The sequence below is a fragment of the Pan troglodytes genome, chromosome 9 (assembly GCF_028858775.2).
Source record: "Pan troglodytes isolate AG18354 chromosome 9, NHGRI_mPanTro3-v2.0_pri, whole genome shotgun sequence".
In the NCBI taxonomy this organism is placed as follows: domain Eukaryota; kingdom Metazoa; phylum Chordata; class Mammalia; order Primates; family Hominidae; genus Pan; species Pan troglodytes.
In genome coordinates, this window is record NC_072407.2 from 22,526,944 (window position 1) to 22,549,078 (window position 22,135).

Sequence of the window (22,135 nt, forward strand, 5' to 3'; positions counted from 1 at the left end):
AGCACTCTCATTTTGATCAAGAACATTCTATTCTGGATGAGCTCTGCAGGACATACAGCAGCTATATAGTTCATTGGGTGGTCACAAACTTGGCTACAGAATCACTCACCATGAAGACGAAACTTTAAATGACAATAAAAGCAGGGAGGCAATGGTACACTGTATCTTTCCCTTTAATCCTAAAGTTATCAGGTATATAGTTTGGACCTGCCACTCTGCTCCTTTTTGATGAAAACACTTATGGTTCAGTGAGGCCTAGAAAGGAAACAAATTTAGTAGGGTTGGTAGGAGAGCATCTCCTTGGACGTTTCACAGATAAGTTACTCAAATGCTTCAATTTCAAATATTTCAAAATTCAGATTTCTATTTGGTATATCCCCATGTTAATTCACTTTATATGCTGTAGAATAATACTAAATTTCAACTTAAGATGGATTTTATGCCTTTTTTGCTAAATGAGAAGTTGGGCTTACTAAGGTTTCATGGATCTTTCCTAAAGTCTAATAAAGGAGAGAAAAATTATGCAACAAATTTTATTTAGCAGTCCCAACATTCAGCACAAAAAGTTTACAGAGGATAGAAAGTGCATTAATAAAAGCCAGTCTTTACCAAAAGAAAACAGAAAATATATTATTGATTCAAAATATTTTACACTTGAATGATAAACTGCAATAACTTATTCTGGGCACCTATTGATAAAAGAAAGGAAGAGAAGAATACTTTAAGAAGAGCTCAACCTCCAGCTGGTATCAGAGAAGTCAGTAGAGGTCACTGAGACCGGCAGTCTTTCTTGCTTTTTGCATTAGTGCCCTCAGCTGGAACTGTTTACGGGACAGAAGACGTACATGCTGGGAGGGGAGAAAAGTTTGAATAGTTTAGAATGGCTTTGATTTAGGCCCAGGCATAAAATAGACAATTTGTAACCTAGATGGGATCTAAGAACCCTAACTCATGACCTGCCAACCTTTGGAATGAATACCTCATTATATGTGGCTTTTAAGCTGCATATTATAAAGGCTTACTCAACAGGGAAAGCATTACATTGCAGGATCTGGCTCAGGAGTTTGACCTACACTTTCTTTTCCTAAGCCATGCCACTCAAGCAAGAGATTGTACAGAAAAAGAGTCCTCTCTTGGGTCTCTGGTTTATATCCAGCCATTCATGTGGTTGTACCACTTCTGAGGCACATGGTTTGGCCATTCCCCCACAGTGAGAGGAGATAGATAGGCAAGATCAGCACATGACCTGACCAGGCTCCAGCTACAGCTGGATCAGATATCCCAAGGGTGGCTGCTATTATCCCTAAAACCATGTTCTCCATGACCCAAGAGACAGCAGTAGCCAAACTTCGCTTACTAGATTTTCCTCTGTACAACAGCATTAAGCTTGAGACAACTTTCATTCAAGAGGGCTTGAAAGGGCAGCCTGATACTTTGATGTGGGAAAACTGGTCTCAAGTTATATAACTCTAAGAAAATTAACAGATAAAAAATGGAGGTGGCACAATCAGTGATCTCAATTTAGGTGGTATGACCTCAAAGAACCAATGGAAATCTGATCGTACCTCCTGATCCACCCAGGCACAGAAGAGTTACACTCATCTTAATGCTGCCTGTGGGCAGAGAACTGCAGCCACCAGCCCACTTTTCTTCCCCTGCTCAGACCAATCCTCAGTACTCTGTAGGTAAAAAGATGGTGCAAAACCCTACATCTCATTTAGTGTTTTTTGGGAAGATAAAGAATCTTAATCCATACTACAAAGAAACTCTCTTGGTTTGTGGTTTGCAAGGTCAGTGCCTCTACAACCCAAGTTAAAAAATCTTGGAACGTAAAATGAAGAAATACCTTCAGGAAGACATCCAGGTCTATCACGCCCCTTCTCAAGGCTTCTCCCAAGTAAAAGATAGTGTCTTCAATAGCGTTTTCTTCTGCATACAGATTCAGGATCTGTTTGTATAAGGGAGCTGTGGGAATGATAACTTCATCGATATCATTGTTTTCAGACTGATTTTCCATTTTTTCCAGAGCAGAACTGAGTTCTTCATCCTTCTTTTTCAAAAGTTCTATGTTTTTATCAACCTCGGCCTGAAAACAGAACAGTCCAAGCATTAATAACTGTACATAATTATCCACTTGTCAGACATCTACAACACTTCACAGGAAAAGACAGGCTAACAACCATGTTTAAACAACTCATGGATGAGAATAATGTTTCAAATAACACCCTGGTCAAAGGTAGAGGAAAAGATGTGATCTACTATGCTGAGTGAAATAGAGTAATGATGGAGATATCCTGAGGTGACAGCACTTTCAGTGACAGTAACAAGCTTGTCACCTGTCAGCGACAAATGATACTGCAAACTAAGCCGTCAGACAAGATACTTTCCAGCAGAAGGTTCCTTTACATAGAAAATCATAAGAGGTTTTTCTTCCCAACAAGTGGGCACCTGCCATAGGAGAGTAACTTTCCTCAGTCTATGAAGAGGATTCAATGCATAGAGGCCCAAATGTCTGCACTCTAATCACAAAGTATCACACGCAGGTGCTGGTTGTAGGCTCTGAGTTGTATTGGTGTCACTTTCCTGAATTCTAAAAATTGGCTACTTCGAGGCTCATTTTACAATCTAGAACCACTTTGTAGGGCTAATGGGTACATACAAATCACTTTCCACAAAGCCCTCAACCTTCTAAGAATTCTTTACTATTCCATCAAAAACACACATTTACTGGAATAAATTCTCCCTCATGGGGATGAAAATGGAGCGTGAAATTGGCACTTCAATTATGCTGATGCTTCCACTTTATCATCATTAAGCAAAGCCATAGGGCTGACTTACACACGGACTGTCCAAGGCATAGCTGTCTGTTATGAGAAAGCTTAAAGAGCTGAAGGTTGCATATGCTATGTTTATATGTAGCTCTTTAGCCAACCAAGTATCTCTGGATTATTGAGAAAGTTCCCTGAACATACTTTTAAAAAATGGCTCACACAACCTTTGGAAACAATAAAATAGTACTGTCCTTTTAAGTCTGCTCCTAAGATGTGCAGATCTTTATCATGGCTTAGAACTCTCTAAACTTATTTCCTAGTAACTGGCAACATCAAGCACTCAAACAGTCCTCCTTTGGGTTAAAACATCCTTTGCCTAAAACATTTCCTAGGGCAAAGGTGTGATACGGTTTGGCTTTGTCCCCACCCAAATCTCAACTTGAATTGTATCTCACAGAAAGGGACCTGTGTGCGTGTGTGTGTGTGTGTGTGTGTGTGTGTGTGGCAGGGGGTGGGGAGGGATGGCACGCGGGGGTGGTAATTGAATCATGGGAGCCGGTTTTTCTATTCTCGTGATAGTAAGTCTCACAAGATCTGATGGGTTTATCAGGGGTTCCAGCTTTTGCTTCCTCCTCATTTCCTCTTGCCACCACCATGTAAGAAGTGCCTTTTGGCTGGGCACAGTGGCTCACTCCTGTAATCCCAACACTTTGGGAGGCCAAGGTGGGTGGATCACCTGAGATCAGGAGTTCGGGACGAGCCTGGCCAACATGGTGATACCCCGTCTCTACTAAAAAATACAAAAATTAGCCAAGCATAGTGGCAGGCACCTGTAATCCCAGCTACTCAGGAGGCTGAGGCAGGAGAATCGCTTGAACCTGGGGGGTGGAGGTTGTAGTGAGCCAAGATTGCACCACTTCACTCCAGCCTGAGCGCAAGAGTGAAACTCTCTCTCAAAAAAAAAAAAAAAAGGAGTGCCTTTTGCCTCCCACCATGATTCTGAGGTCTCCCCAGCCATGTGGAACTGTAAGTCCAATTAAACCTTTTTCTCTCAAGTCTCGGATATGTCTTTATCAGCAGCGTGAAAACGAACTAATACAAGGTGCAAACAAAATGGTCTAAATATTATACCCCTCCCAATCTAAGACCAAATGCCAAACATAGGCTCCACTGTAAACAAAGGTATAAAAAATTACATTCAAATGTTTAAAGATGCCTATAATTTTCTGAACTCCTACTATGCCCACAACATCCAGGGAACATATAGAACACTCTGCCATGGCTACAATTCAATCCAAAAATTTTAAGTCTTTAATGAGTCACTTACTACTTCTTGATCTAAACGGGTAACCATCTCTTCCAGTTTCTGGTGACCCTTTTTCAGGTCTTCTTCTGTTCGTTTCAAGGCATTGAGCTCTGCCTGGGCACGATCCATTTCCTCCTTCATCCGCCATCTCAGTTTGTCACTGACCGCAGAGATGAGAGAGGCTCGGATGGTGTCCTCGCTGATTGTGCCATCCCTACTGGGACCTGCAGGAAACAGGCAAAAAACACTTGCTTACTTCCCAAGTTCCTTCTATTTGTCTCACAGGAACCTTTAGAAAAGGGGGCAATATGAACCGACACTTTCAAAATGTGAGGAAAGAAAAAAATTATGTTACCAGTTTCATGAGAAATAATGTAAAAATCTGAGTTGATTCAGAAATACTTGCCCTACAAGAGATTACTATTAATCCATGTTAAACCCAGTTTCCCTATTCATAGCCCAAACAATTAGCTACAATTAGTTATTTTCTCAATGAGACAGAGGCTATGTCCCTACCAATTACAATTATTCCTAAATCACCAACAAATGGCACAATAATTTCCACTAAGGAAAAACATTTGGTGCAGGCCAAGTCCAACATCAGGCTTCGCTGCTAAGCTGAAGGAGACAAGTGCCCACTGTAGAGGCCAGTGAGAGGACTGAGAATGGGCAGTTTCCCTAAACGAATGTACAGGTTAATAAGGCTTCCCTCTGTAAGACTTCTACTACTTCACCCTTTACCAACAGGACAGAACGGATGAACAAAAAAGAATGACATCCAAAAAATTCAACAGCTGATAAACTGTTTATTCCCAGATTCTTTACTATTCTCTTCCAAATGTCCCTTCCTAATCAGTATATCATTTCCATGCATATTTCAGATCAAATAAACATCCCCTGGATATTTTCTTCAAAAAGGTCCCCTTTCTAATATAAGTTTGGGTATTCTTTATGACTATCAGTGTTCTTCAGTTATTGTCCCAAATCAGCAAATGTGTAAATGGCATTTTGACTTTTAATTATGTTTGATTATAAAATACTACGTGAGGACGTTAAGTATATTTAACCTTAATTGCCGCCTTTTTTTTTTTTTTTTTTTTTGAGATGGAGTCTCACTCTGTCACCCAGGCTGGAGTGCAGTCGCATGATCTCGGCTCACTGCAACCTCTGCCTCCTGAGTTCAAGTGATTCTCCTGCCTCAGCCTCCCGAGTAGCTGGGAAGCAAACTTCCTGAAGGGCCTTGTGAATTACCTGGGTCTTCTAATTACCTGTTAGATGATCCTGCTTTTTACCAAAACCATCAACAAACTCTGTCAACAAACTCTAAGCCATTCTAAACTAACAAAAAAGTTTAATGCTCTCGAATATCAGATCCCATCTTCTCTCTACCATTAAATTATGGTGAAACCTAATCTTTGCCAATGATCTTTCCTCCATTAACCATAATTCCCAAAACGTCAGCACAACTAGAATCTGCTCTCTCTTAACAGTTATCACTATATTTATTAGTTTAATAACCTATTTTCTGAAGGAAAGGTCTCTATAATCCTTATTATGCAGCCTAAATACTAAATGTTAAGGGTGGCAAACTGTTGCTGAATGATCTCCTGAAATCAACAGAATTGGTTATCTTCTAGGAGTCCTAGAGAAAAGGCCTCAGATGGTTAGAAGTCCTTAGAATGTGCTTTTTTGGAAACTTCCCTTCTCTTGTCTTCTGCTGGAATGTAGAAGAAGGTAATTATTAAAATTGTTTATAAATATATGAGCGCTCCAAAATAAATGGTATGGTGGTATTAAACCAAATGAAAGAACTCATCAATATCTCTACTACCTGAAAATCAGAAAAATGAACTGCTGAAGCTCTACTGCTTTGAAGGCATGTGGTTGGAAACAGTGCTGAAAAGTCATTAATAGAGTAAAATATTTAAAATTATGGATTTCATTAATAGCAACAGGAGGCAGCCAAATGCTGAGGCAGATGGGGTGGGTCCCCGGTGAAACGCCACCTTCAAGCCAAAAACAGCCTGAAGGCTGAAAGATTGGACTGCTGGTCCCGGATGAAACCCCTGACCTAGAGTGAGAACTTCTATTCCTGTTTGCCCACCCTTTCCCATTGATTCTTCCTCAATAATGCCTTTTAACCAATCAAATGTTGCCTTTTCCAATACTACCTATGGCCTGCCCTTCCCCTATTCTGAGCCTGTAAGAAGCCGCAGGACTCAGCCACTTAGAGGGGACTTTCCCACCTTTGGGTAGGGGAACCACCCCTGCATCCCCTCTCCACTGAAAGCTCTTTCATCAGTCAATAAAACTCCCTGTCTTGCTCACTCTTTGATTGTCAGTGCATCCCCATTCTTTGTGGGCACAGGACAAGAACTCGGGAACCAGCGGGTAAGCCAGACTCGGCCCAAGTGGGCCGAATGGGAGGGCTGTCTCTGGCAGCAGGTAGCATGGTTGAGGGAGGCCCAGGCAGGGTGTCGCTCGTCAGAGGTCCCTGGCTTGCAGAGTGACTGAGAAGAAAATCCTGCATCATCAACACTATCACTGCTTCACTTCATTCAAACAATTCTGCCCAACCAGCCACCATAATTCAGGGCTAAGCCCTTTCGGCAGTTAAATTCTTTAAAAATTTCTTATGCAGCCAAAAGACACATGAAAAAATGCTCATCATCACTGGCCATCAGAGAAATGCAAATCAAAACCACAATGAGATACCATCTCACACCAGTTAGAATGGTGATCATTAAAAAGTCAGGAAACAACAGGTGCTGGAGAGGATGTGGAGAAATAGGAACACTTTTACACTGTTGGTGGGACTGTAAACTAGTTCAACCATTGTGGAAGTCAGTGTGGCAATTCCTCAGGGATCTAGAACTAGAAATACCATTTGACCCAGCCATCCCATTACTGGGTATATACCCAAAGGATTATAAATCATGCTGCTATAAAGACACATGCACACGTATGTTTATTGCAGCACTGTTCACAATAGCAAAGACTTGGAACCAACCCAAATGTCCAACAATGACAGACTGGATTAAGAAAATGTGGCACATATACACCATGGACTACTATGCAGCCATAAAAAATGATGAGTTCATGTCCTTTGTAGGGACATGGATGAAGCTGGAAACCATCATTCTCAGCAAACTATCGCAAGGACAAAAAACCAAACACTGCATGTTCTCACTCATAGGTGGGAACTGAACAATGAGAACACATGGACACAGGAAGGGGAACATCACACATCGGGACCTGTTGTGGGGTGGGGGGAGGGATAGCGTTAGGAGATATACCTAATGCTAAATGACGAGTTAATGGGTGCAGCACAACAACATGGCACATGTATACATATGTAACTAACCTGCACGTTATGCACATGTACCCTAAAACTTAAAGTATAATAAAAAAAAAGAAAAGAAAACAAAATTTCTGTTCCCAAGGGAACATCCAAATTCTTTAACAAAGAATACTACCATAATTACCATAATTCAATCTCCTGGACTTGCTTTGGTTTCCATTTTTGGCAGGGAGGGGAAAACTGATTTATAATTTTGGTCTCTCACAACAAATTCAAAGGATTAGAAAAAATGTAAAATGCAATATAATTTGAGAAAACTTTACTAAAACACCTTAACACAAGGAAGAAAAAACATTAGATCGTTTCTGTAACCATTAAAATTTTTTTTCTAGTAGAGAGGTAGTCTCACTATGTTGCTCAGGCTGGTCTCAAATTCCAGGCTCAAGCTATCCTCCTTCCTCAGCCTCCTGGAGTGCTGGGATTACAGGCATGAGCCACTGTGCCTGGCATCCCACCTATTTGCTATTGCAAAAAACAAAAACAAAAGAAACAAAAAAACCTCAAAGTATAGGAATCTGCTATAATTCCTGGTTTGTAACAGGAGTGGTGGCCCAGCTCATGCTTCAGTGAGCATACATCCTCCTTTTCCATTGCTCCATGTTGCCCATCTCATCTTCAAATTACAGTATTAGGCAGGAAGCTTTTGGCAGATCTTTTTTTTTCGTATTTGGGTATTTTTTGTTTTTAACTGATAAAATTTTTATTTCACTTTTGAAGTTTTACACTTTTCCTGATTATTCTGTGTAAGGTGAAACTGGAACTGTTTAAAAGACATACACAGACCTAGTACATCAGTAACGGGATTTTTCTTTTTTGCTATACTGTTTTCACAACCACAGGTGTGCTTGCTAGGCAATATAACCATCACAGAAGAAAACATTAGGCAGAATACTGGTTAAGGAAAAACAAAGCAAGAAAAGAGCTACCAGATATACAAACAGGCTTAGCTCCACATTCACTACTGCATTTTCAAGGGCCAACTATTAACCGCACATTTTTGTTCAGTTAGAAAGGAGGGATTTTTTTTTTCTTTTTTTGGTTTGTTTTAAATCAGTGCATGAGGTTTTCTTTTCTCATTTCAGCAGATGGACAAACAGATGGACTCTACAGCTAGATGGAATGTTAAAGGTAGAGGGGTGATATTGTGAGACTGATAGGCCTATTATCAATTCTCTCCACTGCAGTGTCCACACAACTTCCCTGAATATAGGGTCTCGTTAAAACACATCTGAGAGTTGAGCTGGATAAGTGCACTTGGGAGACCTGGTGAGGGGCACTAAAAAGCATGATCAGGGCCAGCCTCAATACAGGGAGAAGTCAGGGATATTTAAAAATACTTTTTTGATTCAGATCCTGGTATGACTAAAGAGCAACACCGTGTTGAGAACTGGAGGAAGACAGAGCTCTGGTGCTAGAAGTTCTTCTCAAGTCTTTAAAGCCAGGCTTGCTCACCAAGGTGCTCACTAATGTCTCTCACCCCTGCCCATATACAGCATTAAAAAGTGAACAAAAGACAGGTAAAGATAGAATTCAAAAAGCAAAAAAAGGAAGGAAGCAGAAGGACAGAAATTTAGAGAGGAGGGAAGGGAAAACCAAAGTCAACAGTCAAAAAGGATGATGGGGGGCCGGGCGCAGTGGCTCACACCTGCAATTCCAGCACTTTGGGAGGCCAAGGCGGGTGGATCATGAGGTCAAGAGATCGAGATCAACATGGTGAAAACCCATCTCTACTAAAAATACAAAAATTAGCTGGGCGTGGTGGTGCGTGCCTGTAGTCCCAGCTACTCGGGAGGCTGAGACAGGAGAATCGCTGGAACCCGGGAGGCGGAGGTTGCAGTAAGCCGAGATCACGCCACTGCACTCCAGCCTGACAACACAGCAAGACTCCATCTCAAAAAAAAAAAAAAAAAGGATGGTGGGAAAGAATGTTTTGATTTCAAAATTTAAAAGCCCCAAGCCAGGAAATTCAGTACTCCTCAAGTGAAAGGCAATCTCTACAGAACATCATTCTATTTTTTTTTTTTTTGGAGATGAGGTCTCCCTATGTTGTCCAGGCTGGAGTGCAGTTATTCACAGGTGCAACCACAGGGCACTGCAGCCTTAAACTCCTACGCTCAGGCGATCCTCCTGCCTCGGCCTCCCAAGTAGTTGGGACTATATGCCTACACCACCATGCCTGACTCAGAAGATTATTCTTAAAGGTATTATCCAGGAAACAGATAAGGTCATTCATAAAACACACGGCTTTTCTTTAGCTCAGTGTTAACAGTGAAAATAGATTCCATTATTGAAGCACAAGTTGCAAATTGGTAACAAAGTGAACACATTGCAGTAGAAAAGGGGATTTAGTCAGGTGTGTTATATGAGCACTTGGACTTTTCAAGGTGTCATAAGCCAGTTATCTGCCACAAAGAATTTAAATTTCAGGATTCGAGTTTCTTCAGAGGAAGACACTGTGGACATCTGTGGTCATGAACTTTTGAGTGGCAACAGCCCAAACAGGTCAAGTGTCTTTAAGTGCCAAACAACAGGCAGCTTTACTATGAATGACCATTAAACTCAAATGCCAAATGATGTGTGTCTCACTCCAGGTTCTAGCATCATAATATAATCTCTATAACCTTCTGTACAACTTTACAATGGAATTGTATTTCAATGATTCTGATATCAGATTAAACTTTCCAAAAAGTTACACATAATTCAGGTCTATTTTTTCTACAAGTAAGAGTTTTGCTAAATTACAAAACCCCATAATCACAGTGTTGAATTAAAAAAAATTAAACACACAGTAATCCTGTCAATGTTAATCAAAATCAAAACTTCAGAATGCCGTGGCATTTATGTGACCAATCTGAGTTTTAGAATACGAACACCAGCTGTTTATCCCATGAACCATTTTTGCTAGGCTGAGGCTGTGAAAAATCCAAAGTCAACATACAATTATTTTTTACCACACAAGGGATATACGTGGAGGGTACAGAGTGACATTGAACAGATTACAAAGCACAAGAAACATTACTTCTCTCCCTCCCCAGCATCTCCTTCATCTTCCTGGTTTTCCGATGTCCACAGAGTAACACTGTCCCAAGTAATTGCATGATCAGAGTGCTGTCTTTATAAGACTCTTCATTCAGTGTATCCAATTCAGTAATTGCTTCATCAAATACTGTTTTTGCCAGGCTGCAGGCCTTTTCAGGAGAGTTTAGAATCTCATAGTAAAAGACTGAGAAATTAAGTGCCAGACCAAGTCACACTGGATGTGTAGGCTGCATTTCTTCTTTCTTACTAATTTCAAATGCTTCCTGGTAAGCCTGCTGGGAATTCCACACAGTGGTTTGTTTGTTGTCTCCAGATGCCACTTCAGAAAGATACCTAAAATAATCTCCTTTCATTTTCAAATAGAAAATGGTTGTATAGAATTGAGAACAAGATATTTGTCCAACAGCTCCAGAACGTCATTGCAGATGTCCTGCAGTTCCGCCTCTATCTTCTCATGCTACTCTCTCCCCATCTGCTGCTGTTTCTCATTTCTCTGTTTTCTGCTCAATGCTGGAGATGACATGCCAGGAAAGCAGCGGGCACCAACCATGTTCTTGTAGGCAACAGAGAGCAGATTTCTCTCTTCGTTGGAGAATTCATGCCTCGTTCTGTGACTGCCTTCGTGACTACAGCCATATCATCATAGCGCTCAGCCTGCTCAGTGAGTTGGCTTTCTGTACCAGCTCACTTTTATCCAGTCATTCCCGTGGGAGGGCTGCAGGGGACGAGGATGCTTCTGAGCAAAGCTCCAAGTGAGGTGACCACTTCCTTCCCAAGCCCACTCCTCTGGCAGCGGTGGCAGTGCCTGCCGTGGCTGCAGCGACGGTAGCAGCAGCTCCTGTATTCGGATATTTTTAAAGTTCAAGCAAAATAAGGCAAAATGCCTTACAGCTTGGTTCTGTGTAGTAAAGAATTAACTTTACCCAGAGAGGCCACGCCTTTGCCCTGGGCTCCTGGAGGTGATGTCTAAGCCCTCAGAACTTCCTGACTAATTAGAGTGTTCTTTATCTACACCAGACAGTCTAACAATGTGATTTATGGGGGGTCTGGGCCATGCAGTGATAGGTAACAGCTCAACCTCTGGAGGAGCTGGAGACTAAAGGTCAGCCTCATAGGCAGTCAATGGTGTCTATATGACCAAGTCCTGATAAAAACTCTAGACCCAAGGCTCAGGTGAGCTACCATGGTCGGTAATACTCCATGCATAATGATGCATACTGTTACTGGGAAAAGTCAGCACTGCCTATGACTCCACTGGGAAAAGACAACTAGAAGCTTTGCACTTGAAACTTTCTGGGTTGCCCACGTGTCTTTCCTCAGCCTATTTTAATCTGTATCTTTTGCCATAAGTCATAACTGTGAGTATAATAGCTTTCAGTGAGCTTTTAAAGTCCTTCTAGATAATTATAGAACTTTAGGGTGGCCTTGGGAAACCATGAACTTGCAATGAGTGTCAGAAGTGCAGGTGGTTTTGTGAACTTCCAAACTTTACAGGTCCTTAATTAAAGAGTATTTTCTTACCTAATCAAGAACTTGCTCTTCATGGCAATTTGTAGAATAAGTCGGTCTACTTCAAATGAGGCCATATAAAAAGGCAACACATCTTTCCACACTCACTGAACATACAGATTAAAATACGTCAGAGAGTGAGCTCTCTTTCACAGACTTAATATGAATTAAAGTCTTAGCTGTTCAGTCATCTGGACAGAATTTAGACCAAATAAAAATCTCTAATTTCTTATACTGTACTTAAAAAGTCCTTTAAAGCAAGTGAAAAAGAGCCAATTTCTACAAGAGTTTGGTTTAGAATTTCATATCCAAAGGATGATTCATGATATGATGACTATTGAAGATTTCATTAAGTCCCCAGTTTATAGTAAGGATGCATTAGCAAAAGGAATTTTAAAACCTTTCTAGAAGAACCTGTCTTATAATCTATATGAAACATTATGATGGTTCTTGTGAGACAGGAAGGAAAATCCTTCTCCCATAGATTACGTACCTAAATGATATGTCTATAATTAAGCATTCAATCACATGCAACAGTGGTGGTATTCCATTCATTGGCACAGAAGTTATCAGAACTAATGAAAACTTGAGTCTTTTTATAGTTAGTGAATTTTTCACACATAAACACATCAACATACTTTGTTAAAGCTATTATATCTGGTCTAATGGGTCAAATTATACTGATGCTAAATTTTTAAATCCTTATTTTTAAAAACACACATTTAAATCCTGGAATTTACATTCTGTTTCTCTTTATAGAATATGTTCAGGCAAATGCTACCATAATACCACCAAATAAGTCCTTGCCAAGACTTTCCAGCCAAAGTCATTAACACTCAAAATAAGAACCAAGCCGAGGCAGCAGTCACTTGGCCTATAAAGGTCACAGTTCACCTGAGGAAGTTACAAACACCAAGATTAGACCTAGTCTTATCTCTATCACACATAGACTTCACTGTGAAGTATATCTAAACTTAAAAAAATCGAACTACTTTGTAAAAAAAAAAAAAGGAATTATAACTAAGATCTGAAATAAGAAAGTAAAAAAAGAAAAACCCAGAGTTTTTCAAAGAAGTAAAAGAAAAACTCATCAAAGTTCAAAATTCGATGAACCATGCCACTTTAAGATAATGTTTATGCAAACAAATAAGAAAAAAGATTTGGCGGAAGATTCTCATCTACTTTGTGAACACTTACCAAACCAAACTTTCTTCTCAAACATCTTAGAAGAAATTTGAATATTCTCTATACCTGCTATAACAAGAATAAGAAGAGTTTTTGGCAAACTGCCATACCCCAAGTCCCCAACACACTGACCTTTTTACTCAAGTAGAGTCAGATTTCAAAAGTGCCCTTCTACAATTCCAGATTAGCAGTTGAAGAGCTAACAGACTTTGAGTAACAATCTTAAGCAAAACTTCCTTTAAATGTCAGGTAGGATCTGATCTCCAAACTTAATCCTTAGGAAATAAGATATAATTTTTCTAGTATTAGGAAACCAACACTCTACACTCAATGGACCCAAAAATTCATTGAATAATTTATGCAAGTATATTCACAGTGCACTAGTATACACTACCTGATTTAAAGCCACTATTTAAACACTTAAGACACCTGGTTTCATTTATCTCCTAAGAGTATTTACAAACGATCACTACTTCCTGGAACTCAAATGAAGCTATTTTATATTAGAGAAAGAATCCATAAGCCCAAAGTAAACTATAAAATAACTCAACGATAATTTTTCTGACCTCACCCTTAATCAGCAAAAGTAAACTACCTGCCCAGCATTTTTACTCCTGGATGTTACTTGCGCAGGCCCACATAATGGTCCTAGGTCTGGCATCTGTGCTACACAGCAAACTATGGAGCCCAAGTAATCCCACACAGTAGCTTACTGACCATCTATTTAGAAACTAGACCGAGAACATATGAGGATTATTTTTCTTTCATAATAAAAAACAAAAAACAGGTCTATCTCTGAAGAAGGAAGAACATTTCAGACAACTGTATGAGCAAAGGAGTTCTGATCTGTGCTATTAAGTGCAAACCCTGCAAATCCATTACATGGCTTACAAAAGTCCTTTTTATTTATAGTGTATGAATATGTAAGCTTCTAATACTACTTACAGGCTTTGTGCAGGCTATGGAGCTTTTCTTCCAAAGAAATTAGGGGGCCTCAATTTATCTTTTAAACACTCAGAAAAATGCGATTTACTTGAGCTCTAGAAAGTTTCTATCAACATAATCAATAAGAAAAAATTTAAAGAAAGCTATCAGCAGGTTTACACTTCTTGAAAATAAACACACACCACAAAAAAAGTTTAAATTCATTTACATAAAAATTAAAGTTTTCAAAAGTGAAGGTAAGTAGGTGTAAGTCTTGCTAAAATGAGACACCAAAATAATAACTACTCCAAAAAAGAAACAGTGTGACAAAATCATTCAGCTATCATAGTAAGTCATAAAAGATGAAAGATGCTACCTGGTAGGCATAAGCACAAAAGCCAATAAATCTGAAGGAGAGTTAAAATTCTATTCTTAAAAAAATGAATCAGAATCGAAGTAATTCCATTAAAATTAACGTTTTGTGAAAAGACTAATTTAAGAATCTATTATGTTAGAGGTATTCTATAGGAATAACGACAGGAAGCCAAATTAATCAGCTTCTCCTACCTTTCCTTTACTAATAAAATAAAAATCATTTGTTAACTTACACAATAGCTTTTTTAAAAGCTTTCAAATCTATCATTATTGCTTTGAATTTCTGTTATCATTATTGCTTTGGCAGAAAAGGATTTAACATTTAGCAGACTAAACTCTCAGCATTTAAATTTCACTCACGACTCACTGACTGTCCAGGATTGGAAGAAAACGCTACTTATCCTGAAGATGAGGCAGTTATTCCCAAAGGAAGTCTGTGAAAGGTGTGGGGAAGAGGCACCCAAACCTGCACACAAGCAAGCGTGCACTAGTAAACCCACATGGGCTGGGTGCCTTGGGTGCCATATCCTGAAAGTACAGTTTCTGTAGGCCAAACACTTAATCTAGGATGGCCAGAGGGAAGAACAGCATTGGATAAGACAGTCAAGAAAAACTTGTCATGTTTACTAGCTTCTGTCCTCAAAGAAATATTAACAGGTAAGCTCTCTTATTTTTCTTTACCTTTTCCTTTATCTAAATATTCAGTATGGACTAAAGAGTGGAAACTACAGAAACACATCATTCAGCTGCAGCATTTTCAGGGTTTTCCACTCCCACATTTTTAAACAACACTTTAACAACGGTAAAACTGGTCCCTGAATCTCTGTTAATAGCACCCTTCCAAACTTACTGTTTCTGATCCTTGTTTATTTGATTTTTAGGAACAAAATCTTAAAATGACATTTTTAAAACTCAGAGGTTGAAATATACAGTATTTATGAAGTTTTACCAAGAAAAATTCTGTGGTAGGTATTGGCTTTAACCGGGAATAAACACCTACCCTTCAATTTTACTATTATTAAACTGCAACTAGTAAAAGGTCAAACTGTGTATATGTTAAAGGCCTAAAGCCTAGGATTCAGAGCTATAAATCAACTACAATCATCTATATAGCTTTTTAAAATAAGTCAACCTTCAAAAGAGAACTTTCACACACTGCTGAGACTGGAGTAAGGAATCACCAAAGCCTTTTAACTTCCTCTTTTTTTGCCAGGGGCAGGGGTGGTGGTTGTGGTAGAGAAACTTCGTGGTGGCTCACCTGGTGCCCATCCATACCCACTATTTTTCAGGGATCTTGTATGTGAAACTGATTAAGATAGGTATAGTCAGTTTATGTTTTGCTCCTACAGTAACAGGAAAAAGAATCTTTGTGTTAAGTTTCAATGCATACTACCAGTTAGGTTTTTTTTTTTTTTGCTACATGAATTGGTTTGTTCCTTCATTATTCACCGACTACCACCTCCTCATTCCCCTAGTTAGTTTTCAAAACACTATGTAAACTGAGGTTGAAGATGTCTATAGCACTCTGATAAAAGGACTCTACATAGATCAAGGCTGAGGCAAGAGAATGGCGTGAACCTGGAGGGTGGAGCTTGCAGTGAGCTGAGATTGCATCACTGCCCTCCAGCCTGGACAACAGAGTGAGACTCCGTCTCAAAAAAAAAAAAAAGGACTCTACAGAGATCAAATAAACCTGGAGATTCTGGCACAAGCACAGCTGAGAGTACATCCTCCAAGGGAGGGGCCAATTAGTCCACTGACATTCCTCACACATAAATTCACAACATATGGAAGTGTCACTGAGTGGAACACCATTCTCTTCTGGGTACCATACTATATACTAATATTTTTGAACATCTGGTAAATTTTAAATCTTTCTTAATTCAGATTACACCATAAAATTAAAATCCAGGCCGGGTGAGGTGGCTCATGCCTGTAATCCCAGCACTTTGGGAGGCCGAGGCAGGTGGATCACCTGAGGTTAGGAGATTGACCAGCCTGGCTAACATACAAAATACAAAAATTAGTGGGTGTGGTGGCACATGCCTATAGTCTCAGCTACTCAGGATGCTGAGGCAGGAGAATCACTTGAACCCAGGAGGCAGAGATTACAGTGAGCCGAGATCATGCCACTGCACTCCAGCCTGGGTGGCAGAGCGAAACTCTGTCTCAAAAATAAAATAAAATAAAATAAAATAAAATAAAATAAAATAAAATAAAATAAAATAAAATAAAATAAAATAAAATAAAATAAAATAAAATAAAATAAAATAAAATAAATCTACAGAGTGAAACTGCTAAGTTTCAAAAAGAACAAGGGAGCCTAGTGCAGTGACTCACATCTGTAATCCGGGAGGCCAGCACGGGTGGATCACTTGAATCTAGGAGTTCAAGGCCAGCCTGGGCAATACAAAAATTAGCCGGGCATGGTGGTATGTGTCTACAGTCCTAGCTACTCAGGAGGCTGAGGTGGGAGGATCACCTGAGCCCAGGAGATGGAGGGTGCAGTGGGCAGACAGCACTACTGCACTCCAGCCTGAGCAAGAGCAAGATCCTGTATCAAAAAACAAGGATAGCGCCAGGTGTGGTGGCTCAGGCCTGTAATACCAGCACTTTGGTGGGCTGAGGCAGGTGGTGAGGTCAGGAGTTGCAGTTGGAGATCAGCCTGGCCAACATGGTAAAACCCTGTCTCTACTAAAAATATAAAAATTAGCTGGGTGTGGTGGTACGCTCCTCTAATCCCAGCTACTTGGGAGGCTGAGGCAGTAGAACTGCTTGAACCTGAGAGGTGGAGGTTGCAGTGAGCCGAGATCGCGCCACTGCACTCCAGCCTTGGCGACAGAGCGAGTCTGTCTCAAAAACAACAACAACAAAAAAAACAAGGATAAATAACCAAATTCATTCTTTCTCATGGCCTCAGTAACAGAATAACAGCCCAAATCGTGACCATTGATATACTGAGAAAATGTGACTGTGGACTCTAATATGTAAATGATACTTTTATGTTTCTGCTTTCCTTTAAGTCTAAAGTTCAACAGACTACTAAATGTTCAACTAATGAAATATGATGAAAAAAATCAAATCAAGTAGGTAAAGATCAAAGGGTAGAAAAACAATATATATTAAAGGATATCCTAAATTATCATAAAATAATTTGCCTCTAGCCTATATGCCTAAGACAGTACTCTTGAAAATGTAGAGTAAAATATTAGTTGATTTGATTACCCGTTCAAAAATCATAAACATGAGATCTGATTCCACATATACCATTTTCCACACATTTCTATTCTTTGGATATATGGAAATCATCTAAGCTATAAAAAAATGCTTCGTACCTAATGTAATGAAACAAGTTAATATAAAAAAGATCTTTGTAAACTAAGGTTCTCTACAAATCAAAAGGATTATACTATTATTTCAATGAGAAACAGGGTGACAAACAGCACTATTCCTATTTTATTGATAATGCTGAACCAAAATAAGAGAGCTTCACCAGATTTAGTGTGCTTTGCTTATGGATTAAAGACCTTTTATCATTTAGGTTTCTAACTCCAATCATTTCATTATATTATAGTTACATTAATGACAAATACATTTTAATAAATCAAAACCACACCACTGGAACCTGAATAGTGTGTATCAATGAGAAAAACGGTGGAAATAACCCTTTATGGGGTGGGGGGATGACATTTACATCAGACCTCAGGATGGTTACAAGTTATCAGAAAACATAACAGAAAAATAAACTTCACAAGATTCTATGTTCATTCAGGAACTCAGCAAATCTCTTTAACAGCAAACTTCTATATACCAAGCACTCTTCTGGATGTTGAGTATGTGGGTGGGGGGTTGGAGGGGGGATTGGTGGTGGTGGTGGCAGCAAATTGGTAAAGATAGGCCTGGCTGATCCATGCACAGAAATAGGCCGTGGACAAATCCTTAGACAGGAGACCAGTAGGAGATGAGGTCAGAAAAGTAATGGGGAAGAAGGCAGGATCATGTAGGGCCTTCTGGGCCCAAGAACTTTGGACTGAACTCTGAGTGAAACAGGAAATCACTTGAAGGTTTTGAGCAGAGGAGTGATACAATTTATTTATATTTTATTAGGATCACTCTAGCTGCTGTGTCAAAAAAGAGAGATGTAGGGGGACAAGGAAAGAAGCAGAGAAATCTTGTGGAAGGCTTTTGAAGTAAATTAGATGAGCCATAATGGTGACTTGGATCAGCACTGGATGTGATCAGATTCTAGATATATTTTGAAGACAAGAGGATTTCCTGATGAGGAGTCAAGGATGACTCCAAAGAGTATAGAGTAGGTAACAATGGAGATGGGGCAGGTGTTAGGAAGATTGAGAATTCGGTTTTGGTTGAGTTTGAGATGCCTATTAAACATCCAAGTAGAGATACTGAAAAGGCAGCTGGATATAACAATCTTGAGTTCAGGAGAGAGGTATAGGTCAGAGACATAAATTTGAGAACTGGGGGCACAGAGATGGTATTTAAAGCTATTGAACTGGTGGAAATTATCAGGAGAGTGAGGATAGAGAGTGCCAAGGAGACTAAGCCAGGGTCACACCAATGTTAAGAAAAATGGAAGAACTTGCAGAGGAGACTAAGTATGAATACCCATGAGACAGGAAGAAAATAAAGTGAGCATGGTGTTTTGGAAAACAAGAGGAAAGTGTATCAAGGAGGAAGTAACCAACTGTGTCAAATGCTGCTGATAGGACAAGATGAGAATAGTAACTATCCATTGGATGTAACCTCAAAAAGTTATTGGTAATCATGACCAGTTTTAGCAAAATGGTATGAGAAAAAGTCCAAAAGGAGGAGGTTTAAGAGAAAAACGGAGAAGAGGTACTGAAGATAACAAAGAGAGTTGTTTCAAGGAGTTATTCAGAGAAGAATGAAGACATCCAATAGTGGTGGCAGGAAAAGTAGAATAGAGAAGAGAATTCTTTTTTAAATATGTATATATAAAATATATATATTTATATATAATATATAATTATATATTTATATATATATATTTTATATATTTATATATTATATCATATATTTATATTTATATATTTATTTATATATATTTATATTTATGTATATTTATATATTTATATATAAATATATGTTTATATATAAATATATGTTTATATTTAAATATATATATTTATATATAAATATATGTTTATATATAAATATATGTTTATATATAAATATATGTTTATATTTAAATATATATATTTATATATAAATATATGTTTATATATAATATATATATATTTATATATAAATATATAAATATATATAAATATATATATATATATTTTTTTTTTTTTTCCTGAGATGGAGTCCCACTCTATTGCCCAGGCTGGAGTATAGTTGTCTGATCTCAGCTCACTGCAACCTCTGCCTCCAGGGTTCAAGCAATTCTCCTGCCTCAGCTTCTTGAGTAGCTAGGATTACAGGCGTGCGCCACCACGCCCAACTAATTTTTTTGTATTTTTAGTAGAGACAGGGTTTCACCATGTTGGCCAGGCTGGTATCCAACTCCTGACCTCGCGATCTTCCCGCCTTGGCCTCCCAAAGTGCTGGGATTACAGGTGTGAGCCATTGTGCCTGGCCTAAAAAATTTTTTTAGATACATAATATTTGTACATATTTACGTGGGTACCATGTGATATTGTGTTACCTGCACGGAATGTAATGTTCAAGTGAGGGTATTTAGCGTATCCATCACCTTGAGTATTTATCATTTCTATGTGGTAGAACATTTTAAGTCTTCTAGCTATTCTGAAATAGACAATACATTGTTAACTATAGTCACCCTACTCTGCTATCAAACATTAGAACTTATTCCTTCTATCTAACTGTATGTTTGTACTCATTAACCAACCTTTCTTCATAAGCCCTATCCCACCCACACACCGTTCTTAAGTCTCTGGTGTCTATCATTCTACTGTCTACCTCCAAGAGATCAAGTTTTTTGGCTCCCACATGAGAACATTTGATATTTGTCTTTCTGCGCCTAGTTTATTTCCAATTCCATCCATGTTGCTACAATGACGTTTTCATTTTTTATGGCTGAACAGTATTCCACTGCGTACACATACCTCATTGTCTTTATCCATTCATCTGCTGATAAATACTTAGGTTCACTCCATATCTTAGCTAGTATGAATACTGTTGCTATAAATATGGGAGTACAGGTATTCCTTTAATATACTGATTTCCTTTCCCTTGGATAAATACCCAGCAGTGGGATTGCTGAACTGTCTGGTAGTTCTAATTTTAGTTTTTTTAGAAATTGCCATACTGTTTTCCATAGTGGCTTTAATTTACATTCCCACCAACATTGTATAAGTTCCCTTTTCTCCTCATCCTCAATAGCATTTGTTATTTTTTTATTTTTTGTCTTTTTAATAATGGCCATTCAAACTGGGATGAGATTATATTTCCTTGTGGTTTTTATCTGCATTTTCCTGATGATGAGTGATATTGAGCATTTTTTCATATACCTGTTGGCCATTTGTATGTCTTCCTTTAAGAAATGTCTATTCATGTTCTTTGCCCACTTTTTAATGGTTTGTTTTACTGTTGAGTGGTTTCAATACCTTGTATATTTATTAGTTCCTTGTCAGATGGGTACTTTGCAAATATTTTCTCCCACTCAACAGGTCGTCTCTTTACTTTGTTGACTATCTCCTTTGTTGTGCAGAAGCTTTTTTTTTTGAGACAAGGTCTCGCTCTGTTGCCCAGGGTGGAGTGCAGTGGCACGATCTCGGCTCACTGCAACCTCTACCTCCCAGGTTCAAGCAATTCTCTTGCCTCAGCCTCCCAAGTAGCTGGGATTACAGGGGTGTACCACCACGCCCAGATTTTTGCATTTTTAGTTTTTAGGAGAGATGGGGTTTTACCATGTTGGCCAGGCTGGTCTTGAACTCCTCACCTCAAATGATTCGCCCGCCTTGGCTTCCCAAAGTGCTGGGATTACAGACGTGAGCCACTGCATCTGGCTCACAAGCTTTTTAATTTAGTATCATCGCAGTAGTCTATTTTTGTTGACTATGCTTTTGAGATATTAACTATAAAATGGTTGCCTAGGCCAATGTCCTGAAGGGTTTCCCCTATGTATTCTTCTAGTAGTTTTATAGCTTTGGGTCTTACATTAAGTCTTTAATCCATCTCAAGTTGATTTTTGTATGTGGTGCAAGATAGGGGTCCAGTTTTCATTCTTCTGCATATGGATACCCAGTTTTCCCACCACCATTTATGAACAATGTCTTTTTCCCAATATATGTTCTTGGCACCTTTGCTGAAAATCAGTTGGCTGTAAATATGTAGATTTATTTCTAGGTCCTTTATTCTGTTCCATTGGTCTGTTTCTGTTTTTATACCAATACCATGCTGTTTCGGTTACTATAACCTTGTAATATATTTTGAAGTCAGGTAGTATGATGCTTCCAGCTTTGTTCTTTTAGTTCAAGATCACTTTGGCTATTTGGCTTCTTTTTTGGTTCCATATACATTTTATGATAGCTTTTTCTATTTCTATGGAAACTGACATTGGTATTTCGACACAGACTGCACTGAATCTACAGACTGCTTTGGGTAATATAGTCATTTTTACAATATTAATTCTTCATGGGCATGAAATGTCTTTCCATT

General features: G+C 38.9%; 1 protein-coding gene and 1 pseudogene across 3 annotated transcripts in view; both read right to left on the reverse strand.

Moving 5' to 3' along the window:
• Positions 1-22,135, reverse strand: part of TSG101 (tumor susceptibility 101) — a 58,443-nt gene that overhangs the window by 10,863 nt on the left and 25,445 nt on the right. For 2 of the 3 annotated variants that reach the window (XM_001173373.6, XM_016920549.3), the window contains 3 exons: positions 4,099-4,301; positions 1,847-2,086; positions 520-848 (listed from right to left, as the gene is read on the reverse strand). In XM_001173373.6, the coding sequence (XP_001173373.1) occupies positions 759-848; positions 1,847-2,086; positions 4,099-4,301 (533 nt within the window). In that variant the 3' untranslated portion in view covers positions 520-758. Of the gene's footprint in view, positions 1-109; positions 256-519; positions 849-1,846; positions 2,087-4,098; positions 4,302-22,135 lie in introns of those variants that run through there. The other variant, XR_010147507.1, reaches the window with a different exon arrangement.
• Positions 10,354-11,175, reverse strand: LOC134807305 (14-3-3 protein beta/alpha-like; annotated as a pseudogene).